This window comes from Eupeodes corollae, chromosome 1 (assembly GCF_945859685.1).
Source record: "Eupeodes corollae chromosome 1, idEupCoro1.1, whole genome shotgun sequence".
In the NCBI taxonomy this organism is placed as follows: domain Eukaryota; kingdom Metazoa; phylum Arthropoda; class Insecta; order Diptera; family Syrphidae; genus Eupeodes; species Eupeodes corollae.
In genome coordinates this window covers 117,156,856-117,184,072 of record NC_079147.1, presented here as the reverse complement: position 1 = coordinate 117,184,072, position 27,217 = coordinate 117,156,856, and the positions used below count along the sequence as shown (strand labels likewise).

The 27,217-nt window shown below is 33.3% G+C and overlaps 1 protein-coding gene across 22 annotated transcripts in view; it reads right to left on the bottom strand.

The window, feature by feature from the left end:
• The window catches only part of LOC129942357 (cyclin-dependent kinase 2-like), a 101,000-nt gene extending 75,263 nt beyond the window's left edge, over positions 1-25,737 (bottom strand). For 19 of the 22 annotated variants that reach the window (XR_008781024.1, XM_056051234.1, XM_056051251.1 and 16 more), the window contains exons 1-4: positions 25,336-25,736; positions 795-1,235; positions 333-732; positions 90-268 (exon numbers count right to left, since the gene is read on the bottom strand). Coding sequence is in view for 21 of the 22 variants with exons in the window: in XM_056051234.1 (XP_055907209.1) it covers positions 90-268; positions 333-732; positions 795-1,157 (942 nt within the window). In the remaining variant the exon portion in view is untranslated. Of the gene's footprint in view, positions 1-89; positions 269-332; positions 733-794; positions 1,236-25,335 lie in introns of all 22 variants that reach the window. The other 3 variants (XM_056051236.1, XM_056051237.1, XM_056051235.1) reach the window with 2 other exon arrangements.
• Between the last annotated feature and the right edge of the window lie 1,480 nt (positions 25,738-27,217).

Below are 27,217 nucleotides of genomic sequence, written 5' to 3'. Positions count from 1 at the left end.
ATCAGCTTTAAAAAAAAAAAATTGCTACCAGGGATTTATATCTTCATATAGGGTGCTTTTGATATTTATATTTATTAGGGCTTACTTACCCTTACTCCAACGAATTGCTCATGGAGAATAACCCAAGATAGTAGATACACGCAAGTTACATTAGTAGCAAAAAGAGACATAGCATCCGTTGCAAATAGAACTCGTAATGATAATGTATAAAGGTACGTTGTCACTATCCAAAGAATGCAGAAAGAAAGACAACGGTTGAGAAAACGGCCTGTAAAACGTAAAAACAAGCATTTGACTACGGCTGAAAAAACATGAACATTTGCAGTACCAACCGATTGTAAAACCCCGATCTCGAAAGCCTCTGAGAACATCACCAAGAATCTCTCCAGGCTTATCACACTTTCTAACTGCAACTCTTCCAAGCACATAAATGGGGAAAAATAAAAAAGCGAAATTCGTAAAAAACCACGAAGCAAAAAATGGTGCATTGAATATAGTTGATGCAAATGTGGTTTTCGGAACTTGGAACATCTTCGTGGCATCTTCAACTTCAGTGACACCGGAGCCAAATCCCATAACTGAGTCTGGGTCTCCATCTCCATTTAAAACATCCATATCCATTTCATCGGCATTAATGTATGCACTGCGACTTAGGTATAAGAACTTTATGCAATGCGTAGCCCCGACCCATGAAGCAGTTACCAATATTGTAACACAAACTCCAAAGTACATCTGAAAGGAATAAACAATATTGGCATACAAAGGGGTCATGTTCATTTTAAATGCTTCCAAACCTTTTGTGCGAGTTCGGAGCAGCATCGTTCTTTACAGGCTCTCAATCTCTTAAAATGTACGACTGTTGTTTCCGGTAAATCTGTGATAGGGGTTTCAGCTTCAATCCCTCCACTACTGCCGTACCCACTGCAATGCTCTCGAATATCATGGGTAATTTGATGATGCTGTATTGTTATTGATTCACTAGCATCTTGTTGGCTTGACGACACCGACTCTTGATGAGCAATTTGAGAATTACTGGTGGTTAAAATGTTCGTGAAACCACCATAAGGCCCATTTGGTGAATCGCCCGTAATTACTACAGATGGAGCTCTTACCCGTTTTGGGTTAAATATAGCGGTTATTTCTCCGTCTCGTGTCATGACTACCGTTGTGTTCGTCTAAACATGGTTTTTCCTATTTCCTATGCTCTTAACAATTGTTCCTTATCTGAAATTATACTTAGCAAATAAAATATATAATAAGCATTTGTTTTGTGTGAGCTCCAACATAAGGTATGAAAATATATACTCCTTGAAAGTATGCGTATACATACTCGTACAAAGGTTGAAAAGTAAAAATATTTTTTTGAGCGACGAAATCAAAAAAATATTTATATAGATTCTTTAATTTTTTAAATTAAAAAAGAAAAGACAAACATTGTTTGAATACATTTTAGGTTAATAAAATGAAAAAATAGGAGTTGTCAAAACAACTACAAATATTATAAGAATTTAAGAAAATATAAATTAACGAAACATTAAAATATTGACAAGTTTAATACTCGAGAAAATAAAAGCTTTTGGAAAAATTCTAGAGTGATTTAGAAAAAAAAAGGGGGATAAGGTGCGAACCATATTGATAACTTCTCATCCTGGCTGTCGATTAGTCTTGCTTAACAAAATATTCATAACAATATATTGTGTAAGATAAAAAATTTTAAGTTAATATATTTCTTTGTTCTCCTTCTCTTCAGTATTTTGCTGTGTCAAATTTGACTGAATATCGAAAACAACATTTTCTATAAGATGAAAGTAATATTTTTCATTTTTGAAAAGATATTTAAGTCGAAAATCAGTTTTTACCAAGATTAAGTAATGTTTATTTTTAGGTTTTTTATTTTGGGTAAAAAAACACGCTATCAATTGTCTTGAGACTCCTTTCTGCATTATTATTTGTTTAACAAAATTTATTTGTAGTCGATATCTCTATGGACGACGAAAAAAGCTTCCCGAACGTACGCACACACAGACATCTCTCTAAACAAATTTTATTTAGATTCTAGGGACCTGAAACGTCGAGGTCAGTTCGACAAATGGAAAAAATGAAATAACTTTCTTTTTTAAGTTAAAAAAGAAGATCAATATAATTGTGATTTGAAACACACACACAAAAATGTATCGATGGAAATAGTTGAAAAAGATCTACACTCCTAATTTATAAGAAACATTTTCGATAACTTAGAGCTTGCTTAGAAAAACATTAAGGATTGGTCCACACTGCACAAAAAAAAATAAAACAGAATTAAATATGAAGAATTTACTGTTTTTTTTTTGTGTATTTTCTTCTGACGCAATTTCTGGTTGTCTATTATTAATACCATTTTCAGTCAGCTAACTAGTAGATTGGAGCTGATGCTAGAAGACTGGTAGTAGGATTCATGACCCCCCCTGGTAGATAATTTGTTTGTTTTTTCATAGGAATTCCCTTCAATTTAAAACTAATCGTATTGCGTTAAAAGATATTAACCCCATTATATTTTTAATTATTTATTTTTTGTATATGAAAACTACATTTGTATTTAACTTCCCTAAACTTTGTTAGAACATAGAACATAATATGAATCGCAAATTCATCTTTTCCAAAAACGCAGCACAAATTCATCAACTTTTGACCAACTGACGATCCAGGTGGGGGGTCATATGAGCCATAAGGCTTATACAGTTAAGTTGTATAAGTAAAAATTTTATCTATAGATTTATTAGTAATTTAACGACGACACAAAAAGTGGTTTGCTGTTAAAAATAACTAACAAATTTTTTTCACTTAATTTAGAATTTGAAAAAACTTTGGTAATGCTTTAAATTATTTTCTTGAAAATTGTTTCTAAGAAAAAAAGCTTATATTCCGGTTCTTAAGAAGAAACCTTGAATAAGAGATCATACATTTTATATTTAGTTAATTTAATTTTATTTTATTATACAATTTTTTGACACGCATAAATAGTAAAAATTGAAGTGATTTTTACTTGCGACTTATAGGAACTTTATAGTATGTTTTGCATTAGTAAACAGTTTCAAACTAGAGCTTTTAATTAAATACGACATTACGACGGTAGAGAAGTCGAAAAAAGTAGGTACCCCGATTTCGTCAGTCTGTCTGTCTTTCCTGGCTCCTACAGTCCAAACAATTGTGTTGATTGAAATTAAGGTTTTCAGTCAATTAGCGTAAGAGCCCGTCCACACGATCCCGAATGGGCGGTTTTACCGTATCGTCGATTGTACCGTATAAGCCAGTGTCAATATAATTTAAATGAGTGTATTTAGACGATACAGCATTTAACTGTATACGGTAAAATTACCGATTAGGTCGATTTTGTCATTCGATTTTGTCTCTGCAAATCGTTTTCGGTCGTACGGTAAAAAAACCGAATCGGCTCATCGTGGCAATGTATTTATAGACAGTGCGTTCAGCCGATTCGATATTTTTACCGATAGTGCGACATTTTTCGTCTGGGCTACTGTCAAATAATTTATTGTGTAGGGTTGAGTACGATGTACGGTAAAATTACCGTACCGTCTGAACACTCCAACCGAAAGACACCGAATCGAGAAAATATCCGATACGGTGAAAATATCGAATCTAAAACTTTCTCTAAATTTTGTGTTCTTAATTTGGTTTCTTTCTACAAGAAAATTTTGGAATTGCTTCAGAAGGGTACTCCTCAAAAACCTTTATTTTTTTTTTTGTAATTTATTTTTTTTTGTATTTTAAAAAAAATATTAATTTTGTTTGAAGAAATTTAAATGTAAAATGTACATGTATTTAAAATCTCTTAATTAAGTGCTTACCAAAAATATTTTTAAGACAAAATTTAACATTTAAAATGATTTTCGAAAAAAAATAAGTTAGTCTAGATTTTTTGAAAAATAAAATGGCATTTAAATTTTTGAGAAAAACTTATTTTGCAGGAACATTTTTAAATCTTAAAATATAGGAAATATTTTTAAACAGACTTTTGGGAAGAAATTAGAAAATTTCAAAATTGGTTTTCTGTTGAATACAAAAGATCTTAAAAGATTTAAAAAAAATAAATAAATCTGCTTTTGAAGTGAATTTGCTTGGATGCTCTAGAACTTATATATATCAGGAATTTCAATAATATAAATCTCCCAACAACAGCAAAAGTGAATTTTTTTTAACTATTGACAAATTAAAAAATATAATATCATATCCATTGATATAAAAGCTTTGAATCTCTTGAGATTTGAAGTGAAAAGAGATTCTGAAACGTGTAATTTGTGAGTGCCACACAAACGTTTCTTCCCAACTTTTTTATATACCTTTATTTGTTTTAATTTATTTTTTTAGAGAGATTATGTACTCAAAAGCACCTTTTTAATTAAATTCAAGAATCCAACATTTTTCTCTCTAAAATTTTTAAGTTTTGTTGACGTCTTCAAGATCAAAATACGAGTAAGCAGACTGATAGATATAGAAATAATAGACTCCCGAAAATTGAGTTCGAAAAAACTTCGTCAAAAAAGACCGACATTTCTTCATATCAGATCCTCTCATTTTCTGGATTTTTGATTTTTTTTGCGTTCTTAGCATAAAAAGAAATGGATACGAGAAACGTATATTTTATTTTTTTGGAAAAAAAGCTACGTTGCAAAACAATTTCTTACATTTCTGCGTGAAATGGAGCAAAAACCCTTTAAACTATTGTGATTTAGCTCTTAAATATGGCATATTTAAAACTTTTGGAATCTGGGAATGCTTTCATATGAAGGTCATACAAATTTAATAGTTAGATCATACTTTGCTGGACAACAGTGTTCTAAAATAATAACTAAAGTTATCATTTTAGCAATTGAAATTTGTAAAGGTTAGGTTAATATACTCGTACACATTATGTAATTTAAATTTTGTTAGCCTCCTTTACAAACCATTTAAGAACATTTTTAAGCGGAGACCAAAAACTCATCTAAATGTGTGACCCCTCCCCCCTCTGTTGAAAAGTCTGGATCCGCCCTTGCGTTATCATTATGTATCTTTTCTTAAAGCCAGAAGTACATTCTTACAATTACTTTTAAAAAAATGTTGGACAATAAAAACCGTTTTTGTAAGGCATAGGCTCAAATTTTAGTTATTTTATACGCCTCAAAATCGTATAACATTGTCATATAGAAGTCATCTTTAGGTTAACAGTTACCAATAATGTTCGTGTTTTTTTTTTTGAAATGTTTGTCACATCTTGCGCTCTTCGCAAACTTAGATTAAGTAACCAAAAAATCAGAAACAAGTTTAAAATTGTGGAACTGATTTTGAGAAGGTTTTGTAAGTCAACAAAAGTTATAAAAAAAAATTCTTTAAAATTTTAAGGTATATTTTTTCAATAGTTCTGAGGTCAAAATGGAAGAAGCTAAGAAATAATTTAAGATCAATAAATGAATTAATTGATCAATTGATCTTTTGTTTATTTAAGGAATGATAGTTTAAGCACTTCTGTTATTTTGCACACAGATATATTTATGTATGTATGTCTTAAAATCTTCTCCAGAAATAAAATTATTTTTGGTTTATTTTACAAAGAGGTACACCATTGATGACTAAGTAAAAAGAAGTGGTACTAAATGACTGGTAATTTCCTGATTTTGGTTAAAAAAAGAACTTTTGAATATAACTTCATAAGACTTATTTTGAAAAAAAGGAAAAATCCATGTGAAAAATTGAGGAGACAACCCAATTGCCTTCAGCTTGAATGTGATAATATCATGAGAAAGTCGGTCAAACGCCGAGTGGGTATTTGAGAACTTAGTAGATTAGAAATTGTCTAATGTTTGCGCATCAAACCATGTTGTTGATTATATATGTTTATTTTTTTCTCCGTTCAAAGTTAAGCTATCACAAACAACTTGTTCAAAAAGTTTGGGAATACAGACAGTTTTAACATTTTTCTGTAAACTAATGTCAGACTTATTACCCCTTTCAAATACTGCCTTCTTCCATATGCTTGGGAATTTACTTGATGTTAGTGATAATGTAAATATGCAAGAAGAAGGGGAGAATATATTGCTCATTTTTAATTTCAGTTGGAGGAATTCCATTTGGTCCAGAGGAAGAATCATCTTTAAGTATTACCAAGGGTCAAGTAATGTTTAAGATTTTGTCTCAAGTCATTTAAGAGACAGTCTCGCAAGTATAGAATGAAATTCTCTTTCAAAGAGAGTGTCAATGAAAGAATTGCTGAAAGTCTTTAACAAACACTTTACAATTTCTAAAGTACTTACCAAGATCAGATTTACAATTTCTTTTTAAATGAACGAATTTTCAAAAGCTTGTGGGGTCAAGCTTAAGTAAACTTTTCATAATTATGAGATTATCAGTACATAAATAATTGGAGAGAGATTTAAATTCTTCTAAGAATTTCACTTGTTTCACAGCTTCGCATACCACGATGAAGATGACAAAAGATATAATATTTGGATTAGAGAAACGATATATTTTATTCAGGATTCCAATACTTTGAAGAATATGAAACTACAATGTCTGCTTCAAAGTAAGAGTCATCTTCTTATGTCACACAGTTAAAGTTTGGGAGATTAAGTCACATAAAAGAAGAATATTACAAGCAGCGATCAAGAGCAAGCAAAAGTTTAACAATATCTAAAATAAATAAATCCTTTGACTACAGCGATATTTTAACGCAAAACATTTCAATTGGCAGTTGGCTGGGTTATTCTACTAGTATTGCATCGAGCACCACCATTGCAAGGAAGGGTTTTGAAATTTGCTCGTTTATCATGAGGTATTCACCGAGGAAAATAAAAACTTTTGATAATGTTTTTTTTTTTAATTTAAAGTTGATTAATTAACTTTTGTAACCAAAACATTTCAATTGCATTTATTTCCGTATCATAAAAACAAAAATAAAACATTGAAAGTTATTGCACTTTTATAACATTTCACTTACTATGGTCATGGTCTCCACTATTTTTCAAAATAACATTTCCTGGCTTTCCCTGACCAATTTCAATTTGATCAACGGTAAAGCAAATTCTATTTGATTTGCATTTCATTCTGATTATTTTTGAGAAGAGTAAGAAGCAAAGTTATTTGCACTCCACAAATTTTTCTTAGCATATTAATCAGGTATGGAAAAAGATATCAAATGAATAATTTTGATCAGAAATGTTAAAATGAAATTTTCGTTCATGGAAATGTTTCTTATGTTAAAACATAAAAGCGAATTTAAGCAAATTTTTTCCCTGACCGCTTTCAAATTTCTTTACAATATTGTATGCGTTGTGCGATAGTTAAGCAATGCATTTTCGTAAATGTTAGACTTTCAACTGCAAACAAAATTGATTTAACAAATTAGTTTGACTGATGTCTGTTCCAGCCCTATACTTTTGAGACCGCAAATGGATATTGTTGCATTAATAATTTGCAAGATCTTCCTAGATTTGAGACAAAGATTTTGTTTGTTCGTTTGATCGATTTTTTTTGCAATGTTCATTACATGTGAATTGGTAGTTTCTTTTCTAGAATGGAAAAATTTACATTTATTTGATAAATGGGAATTTGACTCTTTCTACACACAAAATCATATGTTTGGGTAATATTAAGCTGGAGAAATATTTCCTTTTTGATTTGTGTGTGGAAGAAATAGCTAAAAAAGCAAATAGCTAAAAATAGCAAAAAAAGGCTGTTTATGTATTGCGTAAACAAAAATAATTCTTATGGGGAAGCTCTCACACATAAAGAGCAAATGTATTTTGTTTTTAATCATTAGATCAATTTGTATTACCCACGTATGTACAATGTACATACCTACCCAGTGACTTCAAATTAAAGCAAGCAAACTTCAGTGTATAAGAGTCTACCTAAGTGATATTTATTGAGTAAGGGCATAAGTTACACTTTACAATAAAATTTATCTTACTGAGATCCCAACAACGTACCTACTTACCATAAAATAAAAAAAACATCTTAACAAAATTAACTTTATGAGAAAAAGATATTCCCTAAATAAAAATATTCCCTAAAATAAAAACATCTGTATACCTTAGTTTACAGAGGCACAAAAGTTTACTTTACTTTCCTACTTAAGGTGGCCTGACCCAACAAATTTCTTTATCTACCTCGGTCCATAGCTATAGATGCCTCCAGTTTCGCGCTCCAAATTGGGTGAGGTCACTTTTCACTAGTGCGCGCCACCTAAATTGCGGACTTCCTCTACTGCGTTGTCCTGTGGGGGTGAACTCTAAGACTTTACTGGCCTGGCATTTGTTTCCATGCGCCTTACCAGCCAGCCATCTTAGTCGTTAGACTTTTACTTTTCTAAATAAGTCTACGTTGCTGTATATCTCATACAGCTCGACGTCGTTCCATCTTCTTCTCAACTCCTCTTTTATTCATAGGGGGACCGTAGATCACGCGACGAACTTTTCTCTCGAAACAACCCAAGGTGCATTCATCAGCTTTTGTCACCATACTTCTGCACCGTATAGCAAGACGGTGCTGATGAGGGTCTAATTAGCTAATACTCTAATATTCACAAATTTTACATTTTGTTGTTAACAAAGTAGTCTTTCATTTACTATAGTTGTTTTTTTTCTAATCAACCATATAACGGGAGAAAAATCGATGTTAGTTCTCAAAAATGCCTGCTTCTATAACCTTATGACCCGCAGTGTATATCGACACTTTGGTCCCTCGATAGAGGGCTTTGCTAATCAATTGCTTTTAGTCCAAAGAAACAGCGAGCGGTTTGCAAGAGAAATTCTTAGTTTGATCTCAGCACCGGTGTTGTTTCTGCATTCAAATCGGAGACTAGTTAGATGAAGTCCGAAACTACCTCAACATCACGTCTGCCAATGTTGACATTTTGACCGAGACGTCGCGTCGGTGTTGTAAGTCCATTCTTGATGACAGCATGTACTCTGTTTGCCTCATTAACCGTTAAAACCATATTTGCCTCCTCTACCTTAATACCGACAAAAGCCCCATTGACATCACGCTAAGTTTTTTCGATTTTGTCAATGTCATTAGCATATGCTAGTAATTGGACAGACTTTTGAAAGAAAGTGCTTTTTGTGTTGACGTGGGAGCTCTGCACTATTCTTTCAAGTACGATGGTAAAAAAAATCGCATGCCAGTGTATTACATTGTTTAAAGCCTTTTTTAACATCGAAAGGTTTTGTTAAGTTCTTTCCAACCTTTATGAAGGAGTGTGATTTCTCCATTGTCATCCTGCACAATGACGAGTTCAGCAGGGATGCCAAAACTAGACATGGCTCTTTACAGTTCGTCCCTGTAGATGCTGTTATATGCGGCCTCGAAGTCGATGAAAAGATGGTGGTTGTCGATTTAATGTTCTGTTTTTTTTTCCAGGATCTGCCATGCCGTAATGTGAATATTTGAACGACTGTGAACTTTCCTAATCTAAGACCACATTGATAGGGACCTACCACGTTGTTGCCCATGAGCTTACAACGTTCACATATTACGGCAGAGAAGATTTTGTAAGCGATGTTAAGTAGACTGATGCCTCTATAGTTGTCATACGATATTAAGGTTCCGTTCATAAGGAATGCTTTCTTCCGACCATATCGTGCAGACAAGATGGTATATGGGGTGTATTCATAAACGTCAGCCTAACTTAGAACTGCGTTATGTGCAGTGCATTCATAAAGTCAGATGTTCGATCGGACTAACCTAGTCAAACTGCAGTACCTACCGTTCATAAACATCAGACTGTCGTCAGCGTCGGGCAGATTGTGCAGCTGAATTTGTTTGGCTGTTGAAAGATTATTAAAATAATTTTTACAACCACAAGAAGGACGAAGCGCCTCTGACTCCTAAAGAATGTTATTAATGGCAAATATTTTGTTAATGTTTTGGTAAAAATTTAAATTATTGTTTTTAAAGGTTCAACAATATTTGTTTGGCAGCCATTTTTCTCTGACGTTAATGAACTCTGTTTACATTCAGATCGGGCTAAGTCATGACTTTTTGTTTACTGCAGACCTTCTGCATTGGAAGTGCGTTCACAAATGCATCAGAAAAGAAATGCGATTGTACTTACGCAGATTTTCTGCGTTTATGAATACTCCCATGCCCCTAGCCAAAATATATCCAGCTGCTTTGAAGAGCTCGGCATTCAATCCATCTGCTCCAGCAGCTTTGTTAGACATTTTACTATAGAAGGTTTCTTTTTCTTTGCGATTCACATTGTCATATAGAAGTCATCTTTAGGTTAACAGTTACCAATAATGTTCGTGTTTTTTTTTTTGAAATGTTTGTCACATCTTGCGCTCTTCGCAAACTTAGATTAAGTAACCAAAAAATCAGAAACAAGTTTAAAATTGTGGAACTGATTTTGAGAAGGTTTTGTAAGTCAACAAAAGTTATAAAAAAAAATTCTTTAAAATTTTAAGGTATATTTTTTCAATAGTTCTGAGGTCAAAATGGAAGAAGCTAAGAAATAATTTAAGATCAATAAATGAATTAATTGATCAATTGATCTTTTGTTTATTTAAGGAATGATAGTTTAAGCACTTCTGTTATTTTGCACACAGATATATTTATGTATGTATGTCTTAAAATCTTCTCCAGAAATAAAATTATTTTTGGTTTATTTTACAAAGAGGTACACCATTGATGACTAAGTAAAAAGAAGTGGTACTAAATGACTGGTAATTTCCTGATTTTGGTTAAAAAAAGAACTTTTGAATATAACTTCATAAGACTTATTTTGAAAAAAAGGAAAAATCCATGTGAAAAATTGAGGAGACAACCCAATTGCCTTCAGCTTGAATGTGATAATATCATGAGAAAGTCGGTCAAACGCCGAGTGGGTATTTGAGAACTTAGTAGATTAGAAATTGTCTAATGTTTGCGCATCAAACCATGTTGTTGATTATATATGTTTATTTTTTTCTCCGTTCAAAGTTAAGCTATCACAAACAACTTGTTCAAAAAGTTTGGGAATACAGACAGTTTTAACATTTTTCTGTAAACTAATGTCAGACTTATTACCCCTTTCAAATACTGCCTTCTTCCATATGCTTGGGAATTTACTTGATGTTAGTGATAATGTAAATATGCAAGAAGAAGGGGAGAATATATTGCTCATTTTTAATTTCAGTTGGAGGAATTCCATTTGGTCCAGAGGAAGAATCATCTTTAAGTATTACCAAGGGTCAAGTAATGTTTAAGATTTTGTCTCAAGTCATTTAAGAGACAGTCTCGCAAGTATAGAATGAAATTCTCTTTCAAAGAGAGTGTCAATGAAAGAATTGCTGAAAGTCTTTAACAAACACTTTACAATTTCTAAAGTACTTACCAAGATCAGATTTACAATTTCTTTTTAAATGAACGAATTTTCAAAAGCTTGTGGGGTCAAGCTTAAGTAAACTTTTCATAATTATGAGATTATCAGTACATAAATAATTGGAGAGAGATTTAAATTCTTCTAAGAATTTCACTTGTTTCACAGCTTCGCATACCACGATGAAGATGACAAAAGATATAATATTTGGATTAGAGAAACGATATATTTTATTCAGGATTCCAATACTTTGAAGAATATGAAACTACAATGTCTGCTTCAAAGTAAGAGTCATCTTCTTATGTCACACAGTTAAAGTTTGGGAGATTAAGTCACATAAAAGAAGAATATTACAAGCAGCGATCAAGAGCAAGCAAAAGTTTAACAATATCTAAAATAAATAAATCCTTTGACTACAGCGATATTTTAACGCAAAACATTTCAATTGGCAGTTGGCTGGGTTATTCTACTAGTATTGCATCGAGCACCACCATTGCAAGGAAGGGTTTTGAAATTTGCTCGTTTATCATGAGGTATTCACCGAGGAAAATAAAAACTTTTGATAATGTTTTTTTTTTTAATTTAAAGTTGATTAATTAACTTTTGTAACCAAAACATTTCAATTGCATTTATTTCCGTATCATAAAAACAAAAATAAAACATTGAAAGTTATTGCACTTTTATAACATTTCACTTACTATGGTCATGGTCTCCACTATTTTTCAAAATAACATTTCCTGGCTTTCCCTGACCAATTTCAATTTGATCAACGGTAAAGCAAATTCTATTTGATTTGCATTTCATTCTGATTATTTTTGAGAAGAGTAAGAAGCAAAGTTATTTGCACTCCACAAATTTTTCTTAGCATATTAATCAGGTATGGAAAAAGATATCAAATGAATAATTTTGATCAGAAATGTTAAATGAAATTTTCGTTCATGGAAATGTTTCTTATGTTAAAACATAAAAGCGAATTTAAGCAAATTTTTTCCCTGACCGCTTTTCAACATCCCTGATTGAAAAATTGTGCTACCTGACATTCCAGTCAAGCGGACACCATTTACATATGCATTCTCTTCTTTGCTTTAAGGAAATAATTATTTTACTATGAAACAAGGTTTCCCTAAACATGTGTGATGGGAATCGCAAAGAAAAAGAAACCTTCTATAGTAAAATGTCTAACAAAGCTGCTGGAGCAGATGGATTGAATGCCGAGCTCTTCAAAGCAGCTGGATATATTTTGGCTAGGGGCATGGGAGTATTCATAAACGCAGAAAATCTGCGTAAGTACAATCGCATTTCTTTTCTGATGCATTTGTGAACGCACTTCCAATGCAGAAGGTCTGCAGTAAACAAAAAGTCATGACTTAGCCCGATCTGAATGTAAACAGAGTTCATTAACGTCAGAGAAAAATGGCTGCCAAACAAATATTGTTGAACCTTTAAAAACAATAATTTAAATTTTTACCAAAACATTAACAAAATATTTGCCATTAATAACATTCTTTAGGAGTCAGAGGCGCTTCGTCCTTCTTGTGGTTGTAAAAATTATTTTAATAATCTTTCAACAGCCAAACAAATTCAGCTGCACAATCTGCCCGACGCTGACGACAGTCTGATGTTTATGAACGGTAGGTACTGCAGTTTGACTAGGTTAGTCCGATCGAACATCTGACTTTATGAATGCACTGCACATAACGCAGTTCTAAGTTAGGCTGACGTTTATGAATACACCCCATATACCATCTTGTCTGCACGATATGGTCGGAAGAAAGCATTCCTTATGAACGGAACCTTAATATCGTATGACAACTATAGAGGCATCAGTCTACTTAACATCGCTTACAAAATCTTCTCTGCCGTAATATGTGAACGTTGTAAGCTCATGGGCAACAACGTGGTAGGTCCCTATCAATGTGGTCTTAGATTAGGAAAGTTCACAGTCGTTCAAATATTCACATTACGGCATGGCAGATCCTGGAAAAAAAAACAGAACATTAAATCGACAACCACCATCTTTTCATCGACTTCGAGGCCGCATATAACAGCATCTACAGGGACGAACTGTAAAGAGCCATGTCTAGTTTTGGCATCCCTGCTGAACTCGTCATTGTGCAGGATGACAATGGAGAAATCACACTCCTTCATAAAGGTTGGAAAGAACTTAACAAAACCTTTCGATGTTAAAAAAGGCTTTAAACAATGTAATACACTGGCATGCGATTTTTTTTACCATCGTACTTGAAAGAATAGTGCAGAGCTCCCACGTCAACACAAAAAGCACTTTCTTTCAAAAGTCTGTCCAATTACTAGCATATGCTAATGACATTGACAAAATCGAAAAAACTTAGCGTGATGTCAATGGGGCTTTTGTCGGTATTAAGGTAGAGGAGGCAAATATGGTTTTAACGGTTAATGAGGCAAACAGAGTACATGCTGTCATCAAGAATGGACTTACAACACCGACGCGACGTCTCGGTCAAAATGTCAACATTGGCAGACGTGATGTTGAGGTAGTTTCGGACTTCATCTAACTAGTCTCCGATTTGAATGCAGAAACAACACCGGTGCTGAGATCAAACTAAGAATTTCTCTTGCAAACCGCTCGCTGTTTCTTTGGACTAAAAGCAATTGATTAGCAAAGCCCTCTATCGAGGGACCAAAGTGTCGATATACACTGCGGGTCATAAGGTTATAGAAGCAGGCATTTTTGAGAACTAACATCGATTTTTCTCCCGTTATATGGTTGATTAGAAAAAAAACAACTATAGTAAATGAAAGACTACTTTGTTAACAACAAAATGTAAAATTTGTGAATATTAGAGTATTAGCTAATTAGACCCTCATCAGCACCGTCTTGCTATACGGTGCAGAAGTATGGTGACAAAAGCTGATGAATGCACCTTGGGTTGTTTCGAGAGAAAAGTTCGTCGCGTGATCTACGGTCCCCCTATGAATAAAAGAGGAGTTGAGAAGAAGATGGAACGACGTCGAGCTGTATGAGATATACAGCAACGTAGACTTATTTAGAAAAGTAAAAGTCTAACGACTAAGATGGCTGGCTGGTAAGGCGCATGGAAACAAATGCCAGGCCAGTAAAGTCTTAGAGTTCACCCCCACAGGACAACGCAGTAGAGGAAGTCCGCAATTTAGGTGGCGCGCACTAGTGAAAAGTGACCTCACCCAATTTGGAGCGCGAAACTGGAGGCATCTATAGCTATGGACCGAGGTAGATAAAGAAATTTGTTGGGTCAGGCCACCTTAAGTAGGAAAGTAAAGTAAACTTTTGTGCCTCTGTAAACTAAGGTATACAGATGTTTTTATTTTAGGGAATATTTTTATTTAGGGAATATCTTTTTCTCATAAAGTTAATTTTGTTAAGATGTTTTTTTTATTTTATGGTAAGTAGGTACGTTGTTGGGATCTCAGTAAGATAAATTTTATTGTAAAGTGTAACTTATGCCCTTACTCAATAAATATCACTTAGGTAGACTCTTATACACTGAAGTTTGCTTGCTTTAATTTGAAGTCACTGGGTAGGTATGTACATTGTACATACGTGGGTAATACAAATTGATCTAATGATTAAAAACAAAATACATTTGCTCTTTATGTGTGAGAGCTTCCCCATAAGAATTATTTTTGTTTACGCAATACATAAACAGCCTTTTTTTGCTATTTTTAGCTATTTGCTTTTTTAGCTATTTCTTCCACACACAAATCAAAAAGGAAATATTTCTCCAGCTTAATATTACCCAAACATATGATTTTGTGTGTAGAAAGAGTCAAATTCCCATTTATCAAATAAATGTAAATTTTTCCATTCTAGAAAAGAAACTACCAATTCACATGTAATGAACATTGCAAAAAAAATCGATCAAACGAACAAACAAAATCTTTGTCTCAAATCTAGGAAGATCTTGCAAATTATTAATGAAACAATATCCATTTGCGGTCTCAAAAGTATAGGGCTGGAACAGACATCAGTCAAACTAATTTGTTAAATCAATTTTGTTTGCAGTTGAAAGTCTAACATTTACGAAAATGCATTGCTTAACTATCGCACAACGCATACAATATTGTAAAGAAATTTGAAGAGACTGGATTTGGTTACAGATATTGTTAAGGCCTGTGCATCATCGTTTTGGTCGTACCACTGAAAATATCGCTGCTGTAAATGAAAGTGTTACCGAAGATGTGTCGATTCCTAGTCGTTCTCAGGAATAAGGACTGTCTTACCGCACATAATGGCATATTTTGCATTTGGATAAACACCTACATATAAAATCCAGCTTCCACAACAACTATAGCCATCTTACCATTTACAACATAGAAAAAATGTCGAATGGGTGTTTGAACAAAAGGCGGTGGACGACGAAGGACATTTCTCACTCGGTGGAAATGTTAATGAACAAAATTCTCGTATTTGTTATTCTGAGAATTCTCATGTAAATAAAGAGAGTTTATGACATCCGCAAAAAGTCACTGCTCGGTGCGCTCAATAATTCGGAGGCGTTATTGGACCTTACTTCTTCGTAAACGACGATAAAACGACTTTCTTCGTCATGATATGATAACCCGATTGTTTTTGCCTACTATTGAAGAACAAGTGGTTTCAACAAGACGGTACAAAATGCGCACAACTCTAGCGAATATGGCATTATTGCAAGTGACATTTCTTGGCCGCGTAATTTTTCAACTGGCCACGAAGATCATGTGGTGTGGGACCGCTGGACTTTTTTTTGGAGGGCTACGCGACAGATCGTATTTATGTAGACAAACCTTTATTTCTTGAGCACTTAAAAACCAACATTCGTCAAGTTATGGCTGACATACCACCCAATATGTCTCAAAAAGCGGTCGAAAATTACCTCAAAAGAATCGATGCTTCCAACTATTCGTTTTCAAACTTTATAATAAAAAAGAGGCTGGGATGCGACCCACACTGATAACTTCCCATCCCGTCTGTCGATTTGGCTTGCTTAAAAGTTTGTCTATATGTACTCGCATCAATTTTTACCAAATTTTCGTACTATTTTTTGTAGATTTTATTTTGTATGAAAAAACATACTGTTAGATTTTTATATAAAAATTACTTAATATTGAAAACAATATTTTGTGTGAAATAAAATAAGTTTGAAGCCAATATTTTTTATTTTTGAAAACCTATTTGAGCCGAAAGTAAATTTTTACCAAATAAGTATTGTATTTTTTTAGAGTTTTATTTTTTGTAAAAAAACTGTCAATTCGATTTTTTTTTAAAAATTTACCAAATATTAAAAACAATATTTCTTATAAGATAAAATTAGTTTGTAGCTATTATTTTAAAGTTTTTAAAAGATATTTGAGTCGAAAATCATTTTTTACCAACTTTTGTTAATTTTTTGTTCGGTTTTTATTTTTTTGTAAAAAAACTGTCAATTCTATTTTTTCAAACTTTAACTGAATATTAACAACAAGATTTTTTGAAAGATAAAAGTAAATTAAAGCCAATATCTCAAAGTTTTGAAAAGATATTTGAGTCGAAAATCAATTTTTATCAAGTTTTATAAATTTTTTTTAAGGTTATTATTTTTTGTAAAAAAAACTGTCTATTCGATTTTTCTCAACATTTTTCAAAATGTTGAAAACAATATTTCTTATAAGATAAAATAAGCTTAAAGCCTAAATTTCTAGTTTTTGAAAAGATATTTGAATCGATATTCAATTTTTACCAACTTTGTGTAATGTTTTTTTAGATTTTTAATTTTTATAAAAAAAATTGTCAATTCGATTTTTCTCAAAATTTTACCAGATGTCAAAAACATTATTCTTCGTTGCACAAAATTGTTTTAAAGATGAAATCGTATTTCAGTCGTAAAATTTTAGAGGTGACAAATTTTTTTTTCAGTTTTATTGATTTATAAAAAACCGTTATATTGATTTTTTTTTCAAAAAATATACCTGTTTGGTATCACGTTACAATATATTATATAAAATTTAATTCAAGTCTCTAGCGTTTTTGGTTCGTAAGATATTAAGGGTTAACCAAAATTGTCTCCTTTTTTTAAACTGTTATGGTAAAAAAAAACCACCCACGCAATTTTCTTGAGAGCCCTTTTTGCATCTTTCTGCCTTATTATCTGTATAACGAAATTTATTTGAACTAGATATCTCTTCTGGTTCTTGAGCTATGGAGGACGGAAAAAACGTCGCGAACGTACGGACGTACGGACATACGTACGTACGGACGTACTGACGTACGAACGTACGTACACACGCACGCACAGACATTTTTCTAAAAATCTTTTATTTCGACTCTAGGGACCTTGAAACGTCGAGAAATGTCAAAAATTTTGAATTTGACAAATCGGACCCATTACAATAACTTCCTATGGGAAGTTAAAAATAAATGTTATAAACAAAATATTTTATATGTGTTTTATTTACGTTTACTTTTAAAACGGCAAAGTGAATAACACTGTACTTTGGTTTCTAAAAACACTGATATAAGTAGAGGTTGATGGTAGCTGTCAAAACATGATAGAGCGGAAGAAGAAAGTGAAAATTGGATCAAGATGCGCACCATTGATGTTATGAGCGATTCCACTTACTTATAATAAACTTCAGTCAGAAAGTCGATCAATGAGAAGATATTTCTTGGTCGGATTGGAGGCAATTATATGTGAGTAATCGTCCGAAGAAATTTATTTCAATTAAGGTAGATTGAAATCGAAGATTAAACCGTAGGATAGAATATCATCTTGAGATTCGCCCAGAGATGCTAATTTATCAATCGCATTAATGGAAAGTTCATAAGATTTAATGGGAGGAGACGGCTTTAAATAGTATCAAACTACGTATAGTGAATTGCGAGGTAGTTTTATATTAATTGAATCATAGTCATTAAACAGGGATGAAGATATTTCAATGAAAGATGACTCAATTGCGTTTTTAACAGCAATAAGAACTCTACGGCACAGAAAAAAGTCAATTGGTCGGCCTTGATTCTCATCGTGATAAACATTGAAAACATTGGAAACAATTTGATTATGTTTATGCTAGGAATTAAATTCGATTCCGTCAGAACGGAACATCAAAGGAGAAGCAACACCCCTAACGTTTAGGTATTAAAAGGTTAAGGAACAAAAACCTTTTATGATGTACTCTGATCATAAGCCATTTTTCGTTCGTAAAATATTCTGTAATTTTGATTTATAAAAAAAATTAAATGATTTTTATTTCAAAATTATACTGGTCTGGTCTCTTATCAACAATTTAATGAGGTTAACAGCAAAAACCCGTTGAGTACTAGGATCTAGTGACTTACTGTTTCTAAACATTTTTATGTGCGAGTACTGAAGTCAAGAATGTGAGAACAATTGTAAGCAGAATCCGCACCGCTGTTTTGAGAAAACACTTTTCATAACAAGAATTACAGTAAAAAAAGTTTAGATGACACAGGCAGAGATTGAACCCAAGATTTAGTGTATGACAATCCAACACACTAACCATCATGGCACTGGTACTACATCACCTCACATTATATAATTATAAAAACTTAATTAAAGACACTAGCGTTATCGGTTCTTTAGATATTTGGGATCAACCAAATATTTTTATTTGTTCGCTCGGTTTTTTTTTAAGTCATTTCTGCATCATACGATGTTGTTATCTAAAAAAAAATTGTATTTAAAGTCTTTATATTTAAAGGTTCTTAAAATATTAATGGCCAAAAATGGTATTCCAAGCGTACGAACGTAGTTACGTATTATGTACTCACGCACATACAAATATCTCTTCTTAAAAATATTTATTTTAGATTCTTTTGACCTTAAAACATCGGGAATGCCAAAAATATTCAATTCGACAAAACATATTAAAGTAACTTCCAATGGAAGGTTAAAAATCGCTTAAAAGTTTTGTTCAGGTTTTAAATCTTCATTTTTGAGTGTTTTTGAATAAATCCTTGGAACAGTTTGATTTGAGTGTATAGGAACAAATTTTAGATTTTGGATTGTGTATATTTTTTCATACTAAAATCAAAAAAGAGCCCCGGAACAATAGTGAACAATATTTCAAAAAGTTGAGCCGAAACAAGGATGACATGATTTTTTTAAATAGCAATTAAAATAGTTTTCTCGCTAAAAATCTTTATTTTTGAATGAATTTTTAAAATAATTTGATTTCAGTGATCTTGGATAGAGAACAAGTTTAAGATTTTCGATTTGGTTAAATGATATTGTAAAAGGATTTAGGTGACTTTAACTTCTAATCTTTATTTTTAAACTGTTTTTAATGAAACTTTGTTTTGATTACTTTGAATATAAAATGTTTGTTTAATGTAGGGTTTTGGAAAGTAAGGGCTGTGGGTGTTTTTTAAAATTTAGCATTAGTCTTTCTTGATGAATTATGGCTTTTAATATAATTTTTCCAAACGGGCACTAGGGAAGTGAAAAATTAATATTATCGTTGTTGTGACCTAAACATTACAGTATTTTAAGACCTAGTCACTGAGTCCATCCTATTTTAGACAATTATCATAAAACAGCAATCAAATATTTTTTTTATGTTTTTCGAGTCTTAGATACATACTTGAAAGCCATGTAAATTGCTTTTTTATCTTTTGCTTATCATAAACCATCAAATTTACTTATTTATGTATTATATTTGTCTCATTATTGCTTGTTTTTGTTTTAAAAATCAAGTTTATGGTAATGTCAAACAAAGCTTTAACAAATACTATCCGTTTGTCAAGAATATAATTTTGGCTACGGATGAAGTAGGAACGTACTTTGCCGCAACCGCCAAGTTAAAGGTTCTTATATTTGAAAAAAAAAGCCTGCGGAAAAGGAAGAAATACTGGATATTTTCCAATCAACTTCTAATAAAAACTATTTAATAAAGCTACCAATAATTAACGTTACTTTACTTTAGCGTAACGTAATTTTTCGTCTTCAACATAACATCTAAGTTTGACCCTGTAATAAAAGCTTCGTGCAGTGCTTAAGAGCTTCACGACTTCGATCTTATACCACCTTATTTTACATCAACAACACTGCCACTTTAGCCTAACACTAAAGTTGTCTCATTATCAGATATCGTATCAATGAATTTACAGCTACAATAGAAGCACTCGTTATACGACGAATTACTGAAGTGACTCCTGACAAATTAATATCGCTGGATGGCATGTTCCAAGGAACATTCGTATATCTGATCCCCAATTTAATCTCAGCTTATAGATTTACTGCTTAGAGTAGATTTATTGCATGCTGTGCTCTGAGTTGGAAAAATGCAATTGGAATCGGCGTTTCTATTAATACAAAATACACCGTTTGGTTGGGTAGTAGCAGGAAAACTTCAAAAACCGATCAATTCAGGTATGTATGTGTAAATATAAACTTGCAGCTTTTTTTGTTTTGTTGTTACACCCCCACCTACATATAACCGACGCAAAGCATTCTACTAATACAGCTCCATCTGTTTTTTAACCAATGAGAACATTTAAACACGTGATTAAATAAATGAATAAAAGTGATTGCATTGATTATAAATTAAAATTTGTTGTTTTTGTTTAGAAAGTAAAGAATAAATACTAAAATAAAAAGTGGAATAAAACTTATTGTGCCGTTAAGTACGCGGACAAAAAGTGGATACAAAGTAGTAGTAAGTTATTAAAAGAGCTCAATTGTAATAACCTGACAAATGAACTAGGCAAAAGAGAACTTTCTAGACCGGAATCGAAGAATGAGCTTGCTCTGCGCTGTGCCAAATATTTGAAACCACAAAATGAATACCCCGAAATGTTCGTCTTTGAAGCTGCCGCTGAGAAACTAGACCTTAGTAAAAATGTAGATGTTTCAAGACTAATAAGTCATCTGCTTTAACGACAAAATAATGTTCTCGAACGTCTCGGGAAAGTTTTTTGGGAACTTTGAGAATTTTTGATAGACAAACTTCTTTTTCAATACACAAAAAGCTTTCGAGGAACCTTCCAGCACAAATGGCTGGAATGAGGCTGACAAGTATAAAGCTTTAAGCCTAGTACATACTTGTGAACCATCTCGTGAACCCATACAAATTTCAGTTTTTGGTTCACCCGTGAACTTGCTCGTGAAGCTGAGTGGAGAACAAAGTGGAGAGTTTTCGTTCACGGGCAATTCACGTGCAAAATGTACGGGAACTGTTGGTGAAGCTTTGACATTTGGTTTGTTCATGTTCACAACGTGTACTCACAAGTGTGTACCAGTGAGCAATGTCAAAAGTTCACTTTCTCCACTGGCGAACGTTCACTTCACGAGGAAGTATGTACTAGGCTTTAACCCTTACTCTTAGAAGATCAGCTACTGAACTATTGCAAACCATACCAGCAGATAAGAGCTGACATTAGTTTCTGGGTTAAGGGAAAGTTAGTTCCAGAGTCCAGAAGAAGGGAGAATTCTACAACAGATTCAAGCAGACTTTGCACATCCAAATGTTAGGGAGGAAATCTTTAACCAGTTTGCAGTTAAGGCATTTTTTCACGCCATTCCCGACATACATACTGAAAACAAACATTTTCTTTTCATTATCATAAGCTTTAACAATGGAAGCAGCAGAACAAGCTTCTCATCGATTTAGAGGAGCTGTCCTCACGAAATTCCCATGCCAAAGAACTGATATCCAAACTAACAAACGAGAGGCAGAAGCTGGTTTCCAGAAACACCATACAGGTTCACAATTAACGAGACAATAAAAGTCCTACTGTTGAGTTAACTATAGTGAGTGGTCACTATCGACAACGGTTTCACAGAAGAAGGAAGAAGAACCCAGAAGGACAAGTGGAATGGTGTATAGAAAGATTGGAGACTTGCGATTAAGAAATTCAACACGAAAGATGAAAGCTGTACTTAAAAGCCGAAGCGCTATCCGGAAGAAGACTTATATTTGGAACCCCTTCTCGCATAGAAAGAACATGAAGAAAAACCCCGCATCGAATGATTTTTCAAATAGGAGTCTAGTTTTATAAGCCTATTGGGCACAATGGGACACACTCATTGAAGTCTGCTTATGTAGATTTATTCCCACCAAGGAAGGAACTTTGAGTTGAACATATTTGAAGAGGTTTGCGTCACTATTTGAGTTGGCCACAAAGTCATGCTGCCACTTGCAATTCTTGCCATGCTGCACCTCCCTTTCTTTAAAGATTGCATTTACATTGTTAGTGTTAATGAATGAGCATTACTTTCACGTTATTTCGATGCACATTTTTCGTGTTTTTTAAATTTTGTGTTCATCAAATTTTAACGGTTTTTTTTACTAACATAATTTTGTAAAATGATATACATTTCAATGTTAAATATGTAGTACTTTTTTAATATCAATATCTACTCGAAAAGGACAGTAACCATGCACGGTTAATGGTGTCGTCTTATAAAAATCCCAAAAACAAGGCCTATTGAAAGACTTGTGAAGAGGACCTATTGCGTCTATTTGAACAGCTTCGAATGCTTTTCTTGGTGTTTCTGTGAAAACCATTGGTTCTGTAATCTGTCTACTTATTTATTTCTTTTGCATTTGATTTGTTTGATTTTTATTTTAGCTGCAAATATTACATTATTACTTTATCTATATACATACATATATTGCACAATTAACAGAGATTGGTATATAATCTACTTTACTACTGCTAAGTTTAAATAAGTTATTAACACAAAATTGAAAGCTTTTTTTATCTTATTTTATCTCAAAATGCCCACGACAAAATTCAAAAATAGTTGATAAATAGATTGGGCTGAACGTTAGCTTTCATTTGTTACTAGCCTTATAGGTGTACGCCCTGGGCCCAAAAAATGGACCACCTTTTTTTTCCTAGATAAATAATATTAGAAAAAAATACATTTTTGTGTGTTGTACGAGTATTGTTCTTATTAATCTGCAAATAACTAATTGTTATATGGACAGATTGATTTAATTCACCCTTATATTAAACGTTAGTCAATTCCAAATCGATCAAAAAATCTTTTTTTGGAACTATCATCTAACCTCTATTATATTTCCAGTCTTATTTAATACTGTAGCTCTCGTTTCTTGCAAAAAAGCTATTGGTAATAAATGGGACTTACAACCCAGAATCATGCATTGATCAGACCGATTGTAATGTACGGTGTGGCAGTATGGTGGACTGCTTTAGAGAAAGGAATAAACCGGGATAAATTTAATAAAGTCCCACGATAAGCTAGCGGATCGCTTTGCACGACCCCATCTGCGGCACTGGACACCTTACTCTACCTAACACTTCTTGACATTTTAAGCAAACAAATAGCTGCAAGCACTGCTATTCGCCTCAAATCTTCGTCGCATTGGCCATTCCTTAATTCTTAGGTATTTAGAATCAATTCCAAAGCACACAGACTACACCATCCCCCAACTGCAATTCGACAGAAATTTCAAGATTTCTACACCTCCTAGATCTTTCTGGGAGGATAGGACATTAATAGCAGATGGGTCAATCCATTTTTATACAGATGGGTCAAAATCAAAAGAAGGGTTGGTGGAGGTGTGTACTCTGAACGACTGAAATTAAGACTCTCATTCCGCCTTCCCAATCATTGTAGCGTGTTGCAGGCGGAACTTTTGGCGATAAAAGAAGTCTTGTCCTGGCTTAAAGAAAACGTAATATCAACATCTGATATCCGTATTTTCTCAGATAGTTAGGCTGCTATAAAATCACTGGACTCTATCTCTACCAACTCTATAGACATTCCAGGTAACTGAAAGGCAGATGAATTCGCCAGGAACGGTACAGTGCAGCCCATCTTACCACGTTTGGCACACACTGGCATACCAATCGCTATTTGTAAACTGTTGCTAATGCAAGACTAATGCATCACCACGTGTCAAGTCACAAAAAACATCTGGCCAACGCTAGATTTAAAACTTTCAAGGTGCTTGCTATCTCTAAGCAGATCGTATATAACCTCGAAAATAGGTGTCATAACCGGACAATTTCTAATAGGAAAGCAATCCACGCGACTAGGCGTAATCTCAAATGACTTTTGCAGAAGCTGTATGGAGGAGGAAGAGGAAGAAACAGTTCTTCATATTCAATGCACATGCCCTGTTCTGGCTCGAAAACGCAAGAATATCCTAGCAGAATTCTTCTTTAATGATCTAAACGATCTAAATCATATCATCATGATCAGCCTCTCACGTTTCGTAAGGGACTCAAACTGGTTCCATTGAGCTTAGCAGGAAGCCTCAAGATTCATGTGGTATCACAATGGGCCGTTAAACTGGCCTAAGAGTGTCCGTTTCCATCGTGGACAGCAACTTCAACCTAACCTAACCTACATTTGCATTTATCAATGCACCAAAATTATCTTTTAAAAAAATTACCTTTTGTAGGTATAAACGAAATAAAGTGCATGACTGTGTCAAAAGAACTTGCTCCTGCATTCAACGACTCTGTATACAAATATATTTTAAAATATAAAAATTTACTAATGAAATAAGTTTTGCTTCAAAGATTTAAATGTCATTTAAATAATCGAAAAAACAATGAATTATTAAATTTTAATATAATAGTTTGTGCAGCGAACATACCGACCGCTGACGCGGGATATTACTATAATTAATAATGTATCTAGTGTTAGTTAAATAATTGAATTAAATTGCAAACAACTTAACTCAAATTAAAGTTGCTGGCGTGAATTGTGTAGTAGGTAGGTCTTCTAGTAAGTACAGCAGTCCTTACTTCGCTGCTTTTACACTTGTTACAAGTATATAAAATGTCCATGCCAACTTTTGTTTTCGTTCTTTCTGATCAAAATAAAAACACGCACGAAAGTACTCTATATTCAGTTCTTTGAGTCTTGCATTAACTACCTACTTACTTTCTTTTAGAATTCTGTGTATCTGTAATTTAATCATGGACTACTATAATCTACTTCTGCCGTCCTCATTGCATTTGTATAAGACTTCTTAATGAATGCATGTAATTTAATATTTACATGTAAAATATTTAAACTAAAACAACTCACCAGAATTTATCCTTAGGCCAACATTACATCTGTGATAAAACTTTCTTAATTGATTTATACTACTCTATTTTTTTAATAGTTGTACGCCCATGTATCGTTTATTAGTATTAAATTTATAACACTTGATCGTTTTTACAATAATTTTCTTCCCCATTATCACATCTCATATACACAATCTTAACAATTGAAGACAAAATTGCATACGTTATTTGAATTCCAAATTTTTAGCACAACGGAACAAAGACATAATCAAATAAATGATTTATTGTTACCAAGTTAAACTTTATTTTAAGAAGGTAGGCAAGAGATTAATTAAATAATTATTATTGATTGGTAAACAACATTCGGCCAAACACTGACGCTTTAAGCCATTTATAGAGAGCTCCAGCAGAAAACTGTTTCTTTTCCTGAGATATAAAATGACAGAGTTGCCTATAAATTTATCGCTTTAGAAACTTACCTAAGCTTATGGTTAGTGCGCTTGTGCCAGAATACAGTGGTGGCTGAAATGGAGAAGCTTTTCTTGTTCTCGTATTGAATCCTGTGAGGTGAGTACATTTTACCAAAAACATATCTCATAAAGCTTTATAGTCATTTGGAAAACTTCAAAAGGTATAACATACAAATTGAAGGCTGAGTTGTTTAAAGGTGGAGTTTTGTTTCTTGGTAAACAAAAAACTGTTGATGGATTAATATTAGAAAACAATATTTTGTAAAAAATAGAATAAGTATGGAATTAATGTGTGCATCTGCATATCCTTGTTTTTAAGATATTTGAGATTATTGGTTAACTCCTAAGGTTTACTTCGTTAAAGAACATAAGAGTGTTTCATCGGTAATTTTAAGGCTGCTAAAGTAAAATAACTTGAGTAGGTTGAGTAGGTGGGATAGTTTGAACATAATCATGAAAAATTTGGCTAAAGCTAGGTACATGTATACGATGAACATGTTCGTCGAACCTGCTCGTGTTCGCTGTTTGTTTTGTCGTGTATGGGCTTGTATGCAAACCGCTCGCTGTTGGCAAACATTTTTGAGTTTTTCCATTTTCGTCGTGTGTGGGCTGACGCAAACAAACATGTTCGCTAAGCATGTTCATCGTCTATGCCTAGCTTAAGCTATAATGTACCTGAAAGTTGAAAAATGGAATTTTCAGGAAAGGACCCAAAAGCGTACCAAAAATTACTAACTTATCATGCGTCTGAGTAATTTAAAAGACAAACTGAGACATTAAATCTAGTATTATAAGCTTAACATCATTGGAAAAGGCAAAGCGCGGGCATTGAAATGAGTTATAAAATACAAATGTAAATTTTGATCATTTGCACATACATATGTACATACCCCTTAAAATAAATGTCCAGAAGTCAGAGACAATTCTGTTCCGTACTCCGTTGGCTGGGGCCACGAGGGATACGTGTAAGAATTGGCGCAAGATGGTCATCGTTGATCTTCACGGGCAGCCATTGGCGAGCAAAAGTGTAGTGAAGTACCTCGGTATCTGGTTAGATCAGTATTTGTACTTCGACAGACATATAAATGCTGCTCTGACCAGGGCCAGAGGAGCCTTCGCTCTGACGAAACGACTGTTTTTTAGCAGTCGGCTTGACCCCAGAGTGAAGGTAATTTGCTACATGGCCCTCATACGGCCAATGATCGTTTATGGTTGTCCTGTGTGGTTCAACGTTGCCCCTTCCCAGATGGAGAAGTTTCGGGTGTTCGAGCGGCAGTGTTTACGACGCTGTACCGGCTTATATCGAACAGCCGAATCTTCTTATGTGCATTACTATTTAAACGAGGTCCTATACAACGGGGCTCGAATCAACAGAATTGACAATTTCGTGATAAATCTCGTTCGAGGTCACATTGCAAGAGCTATGTCTTC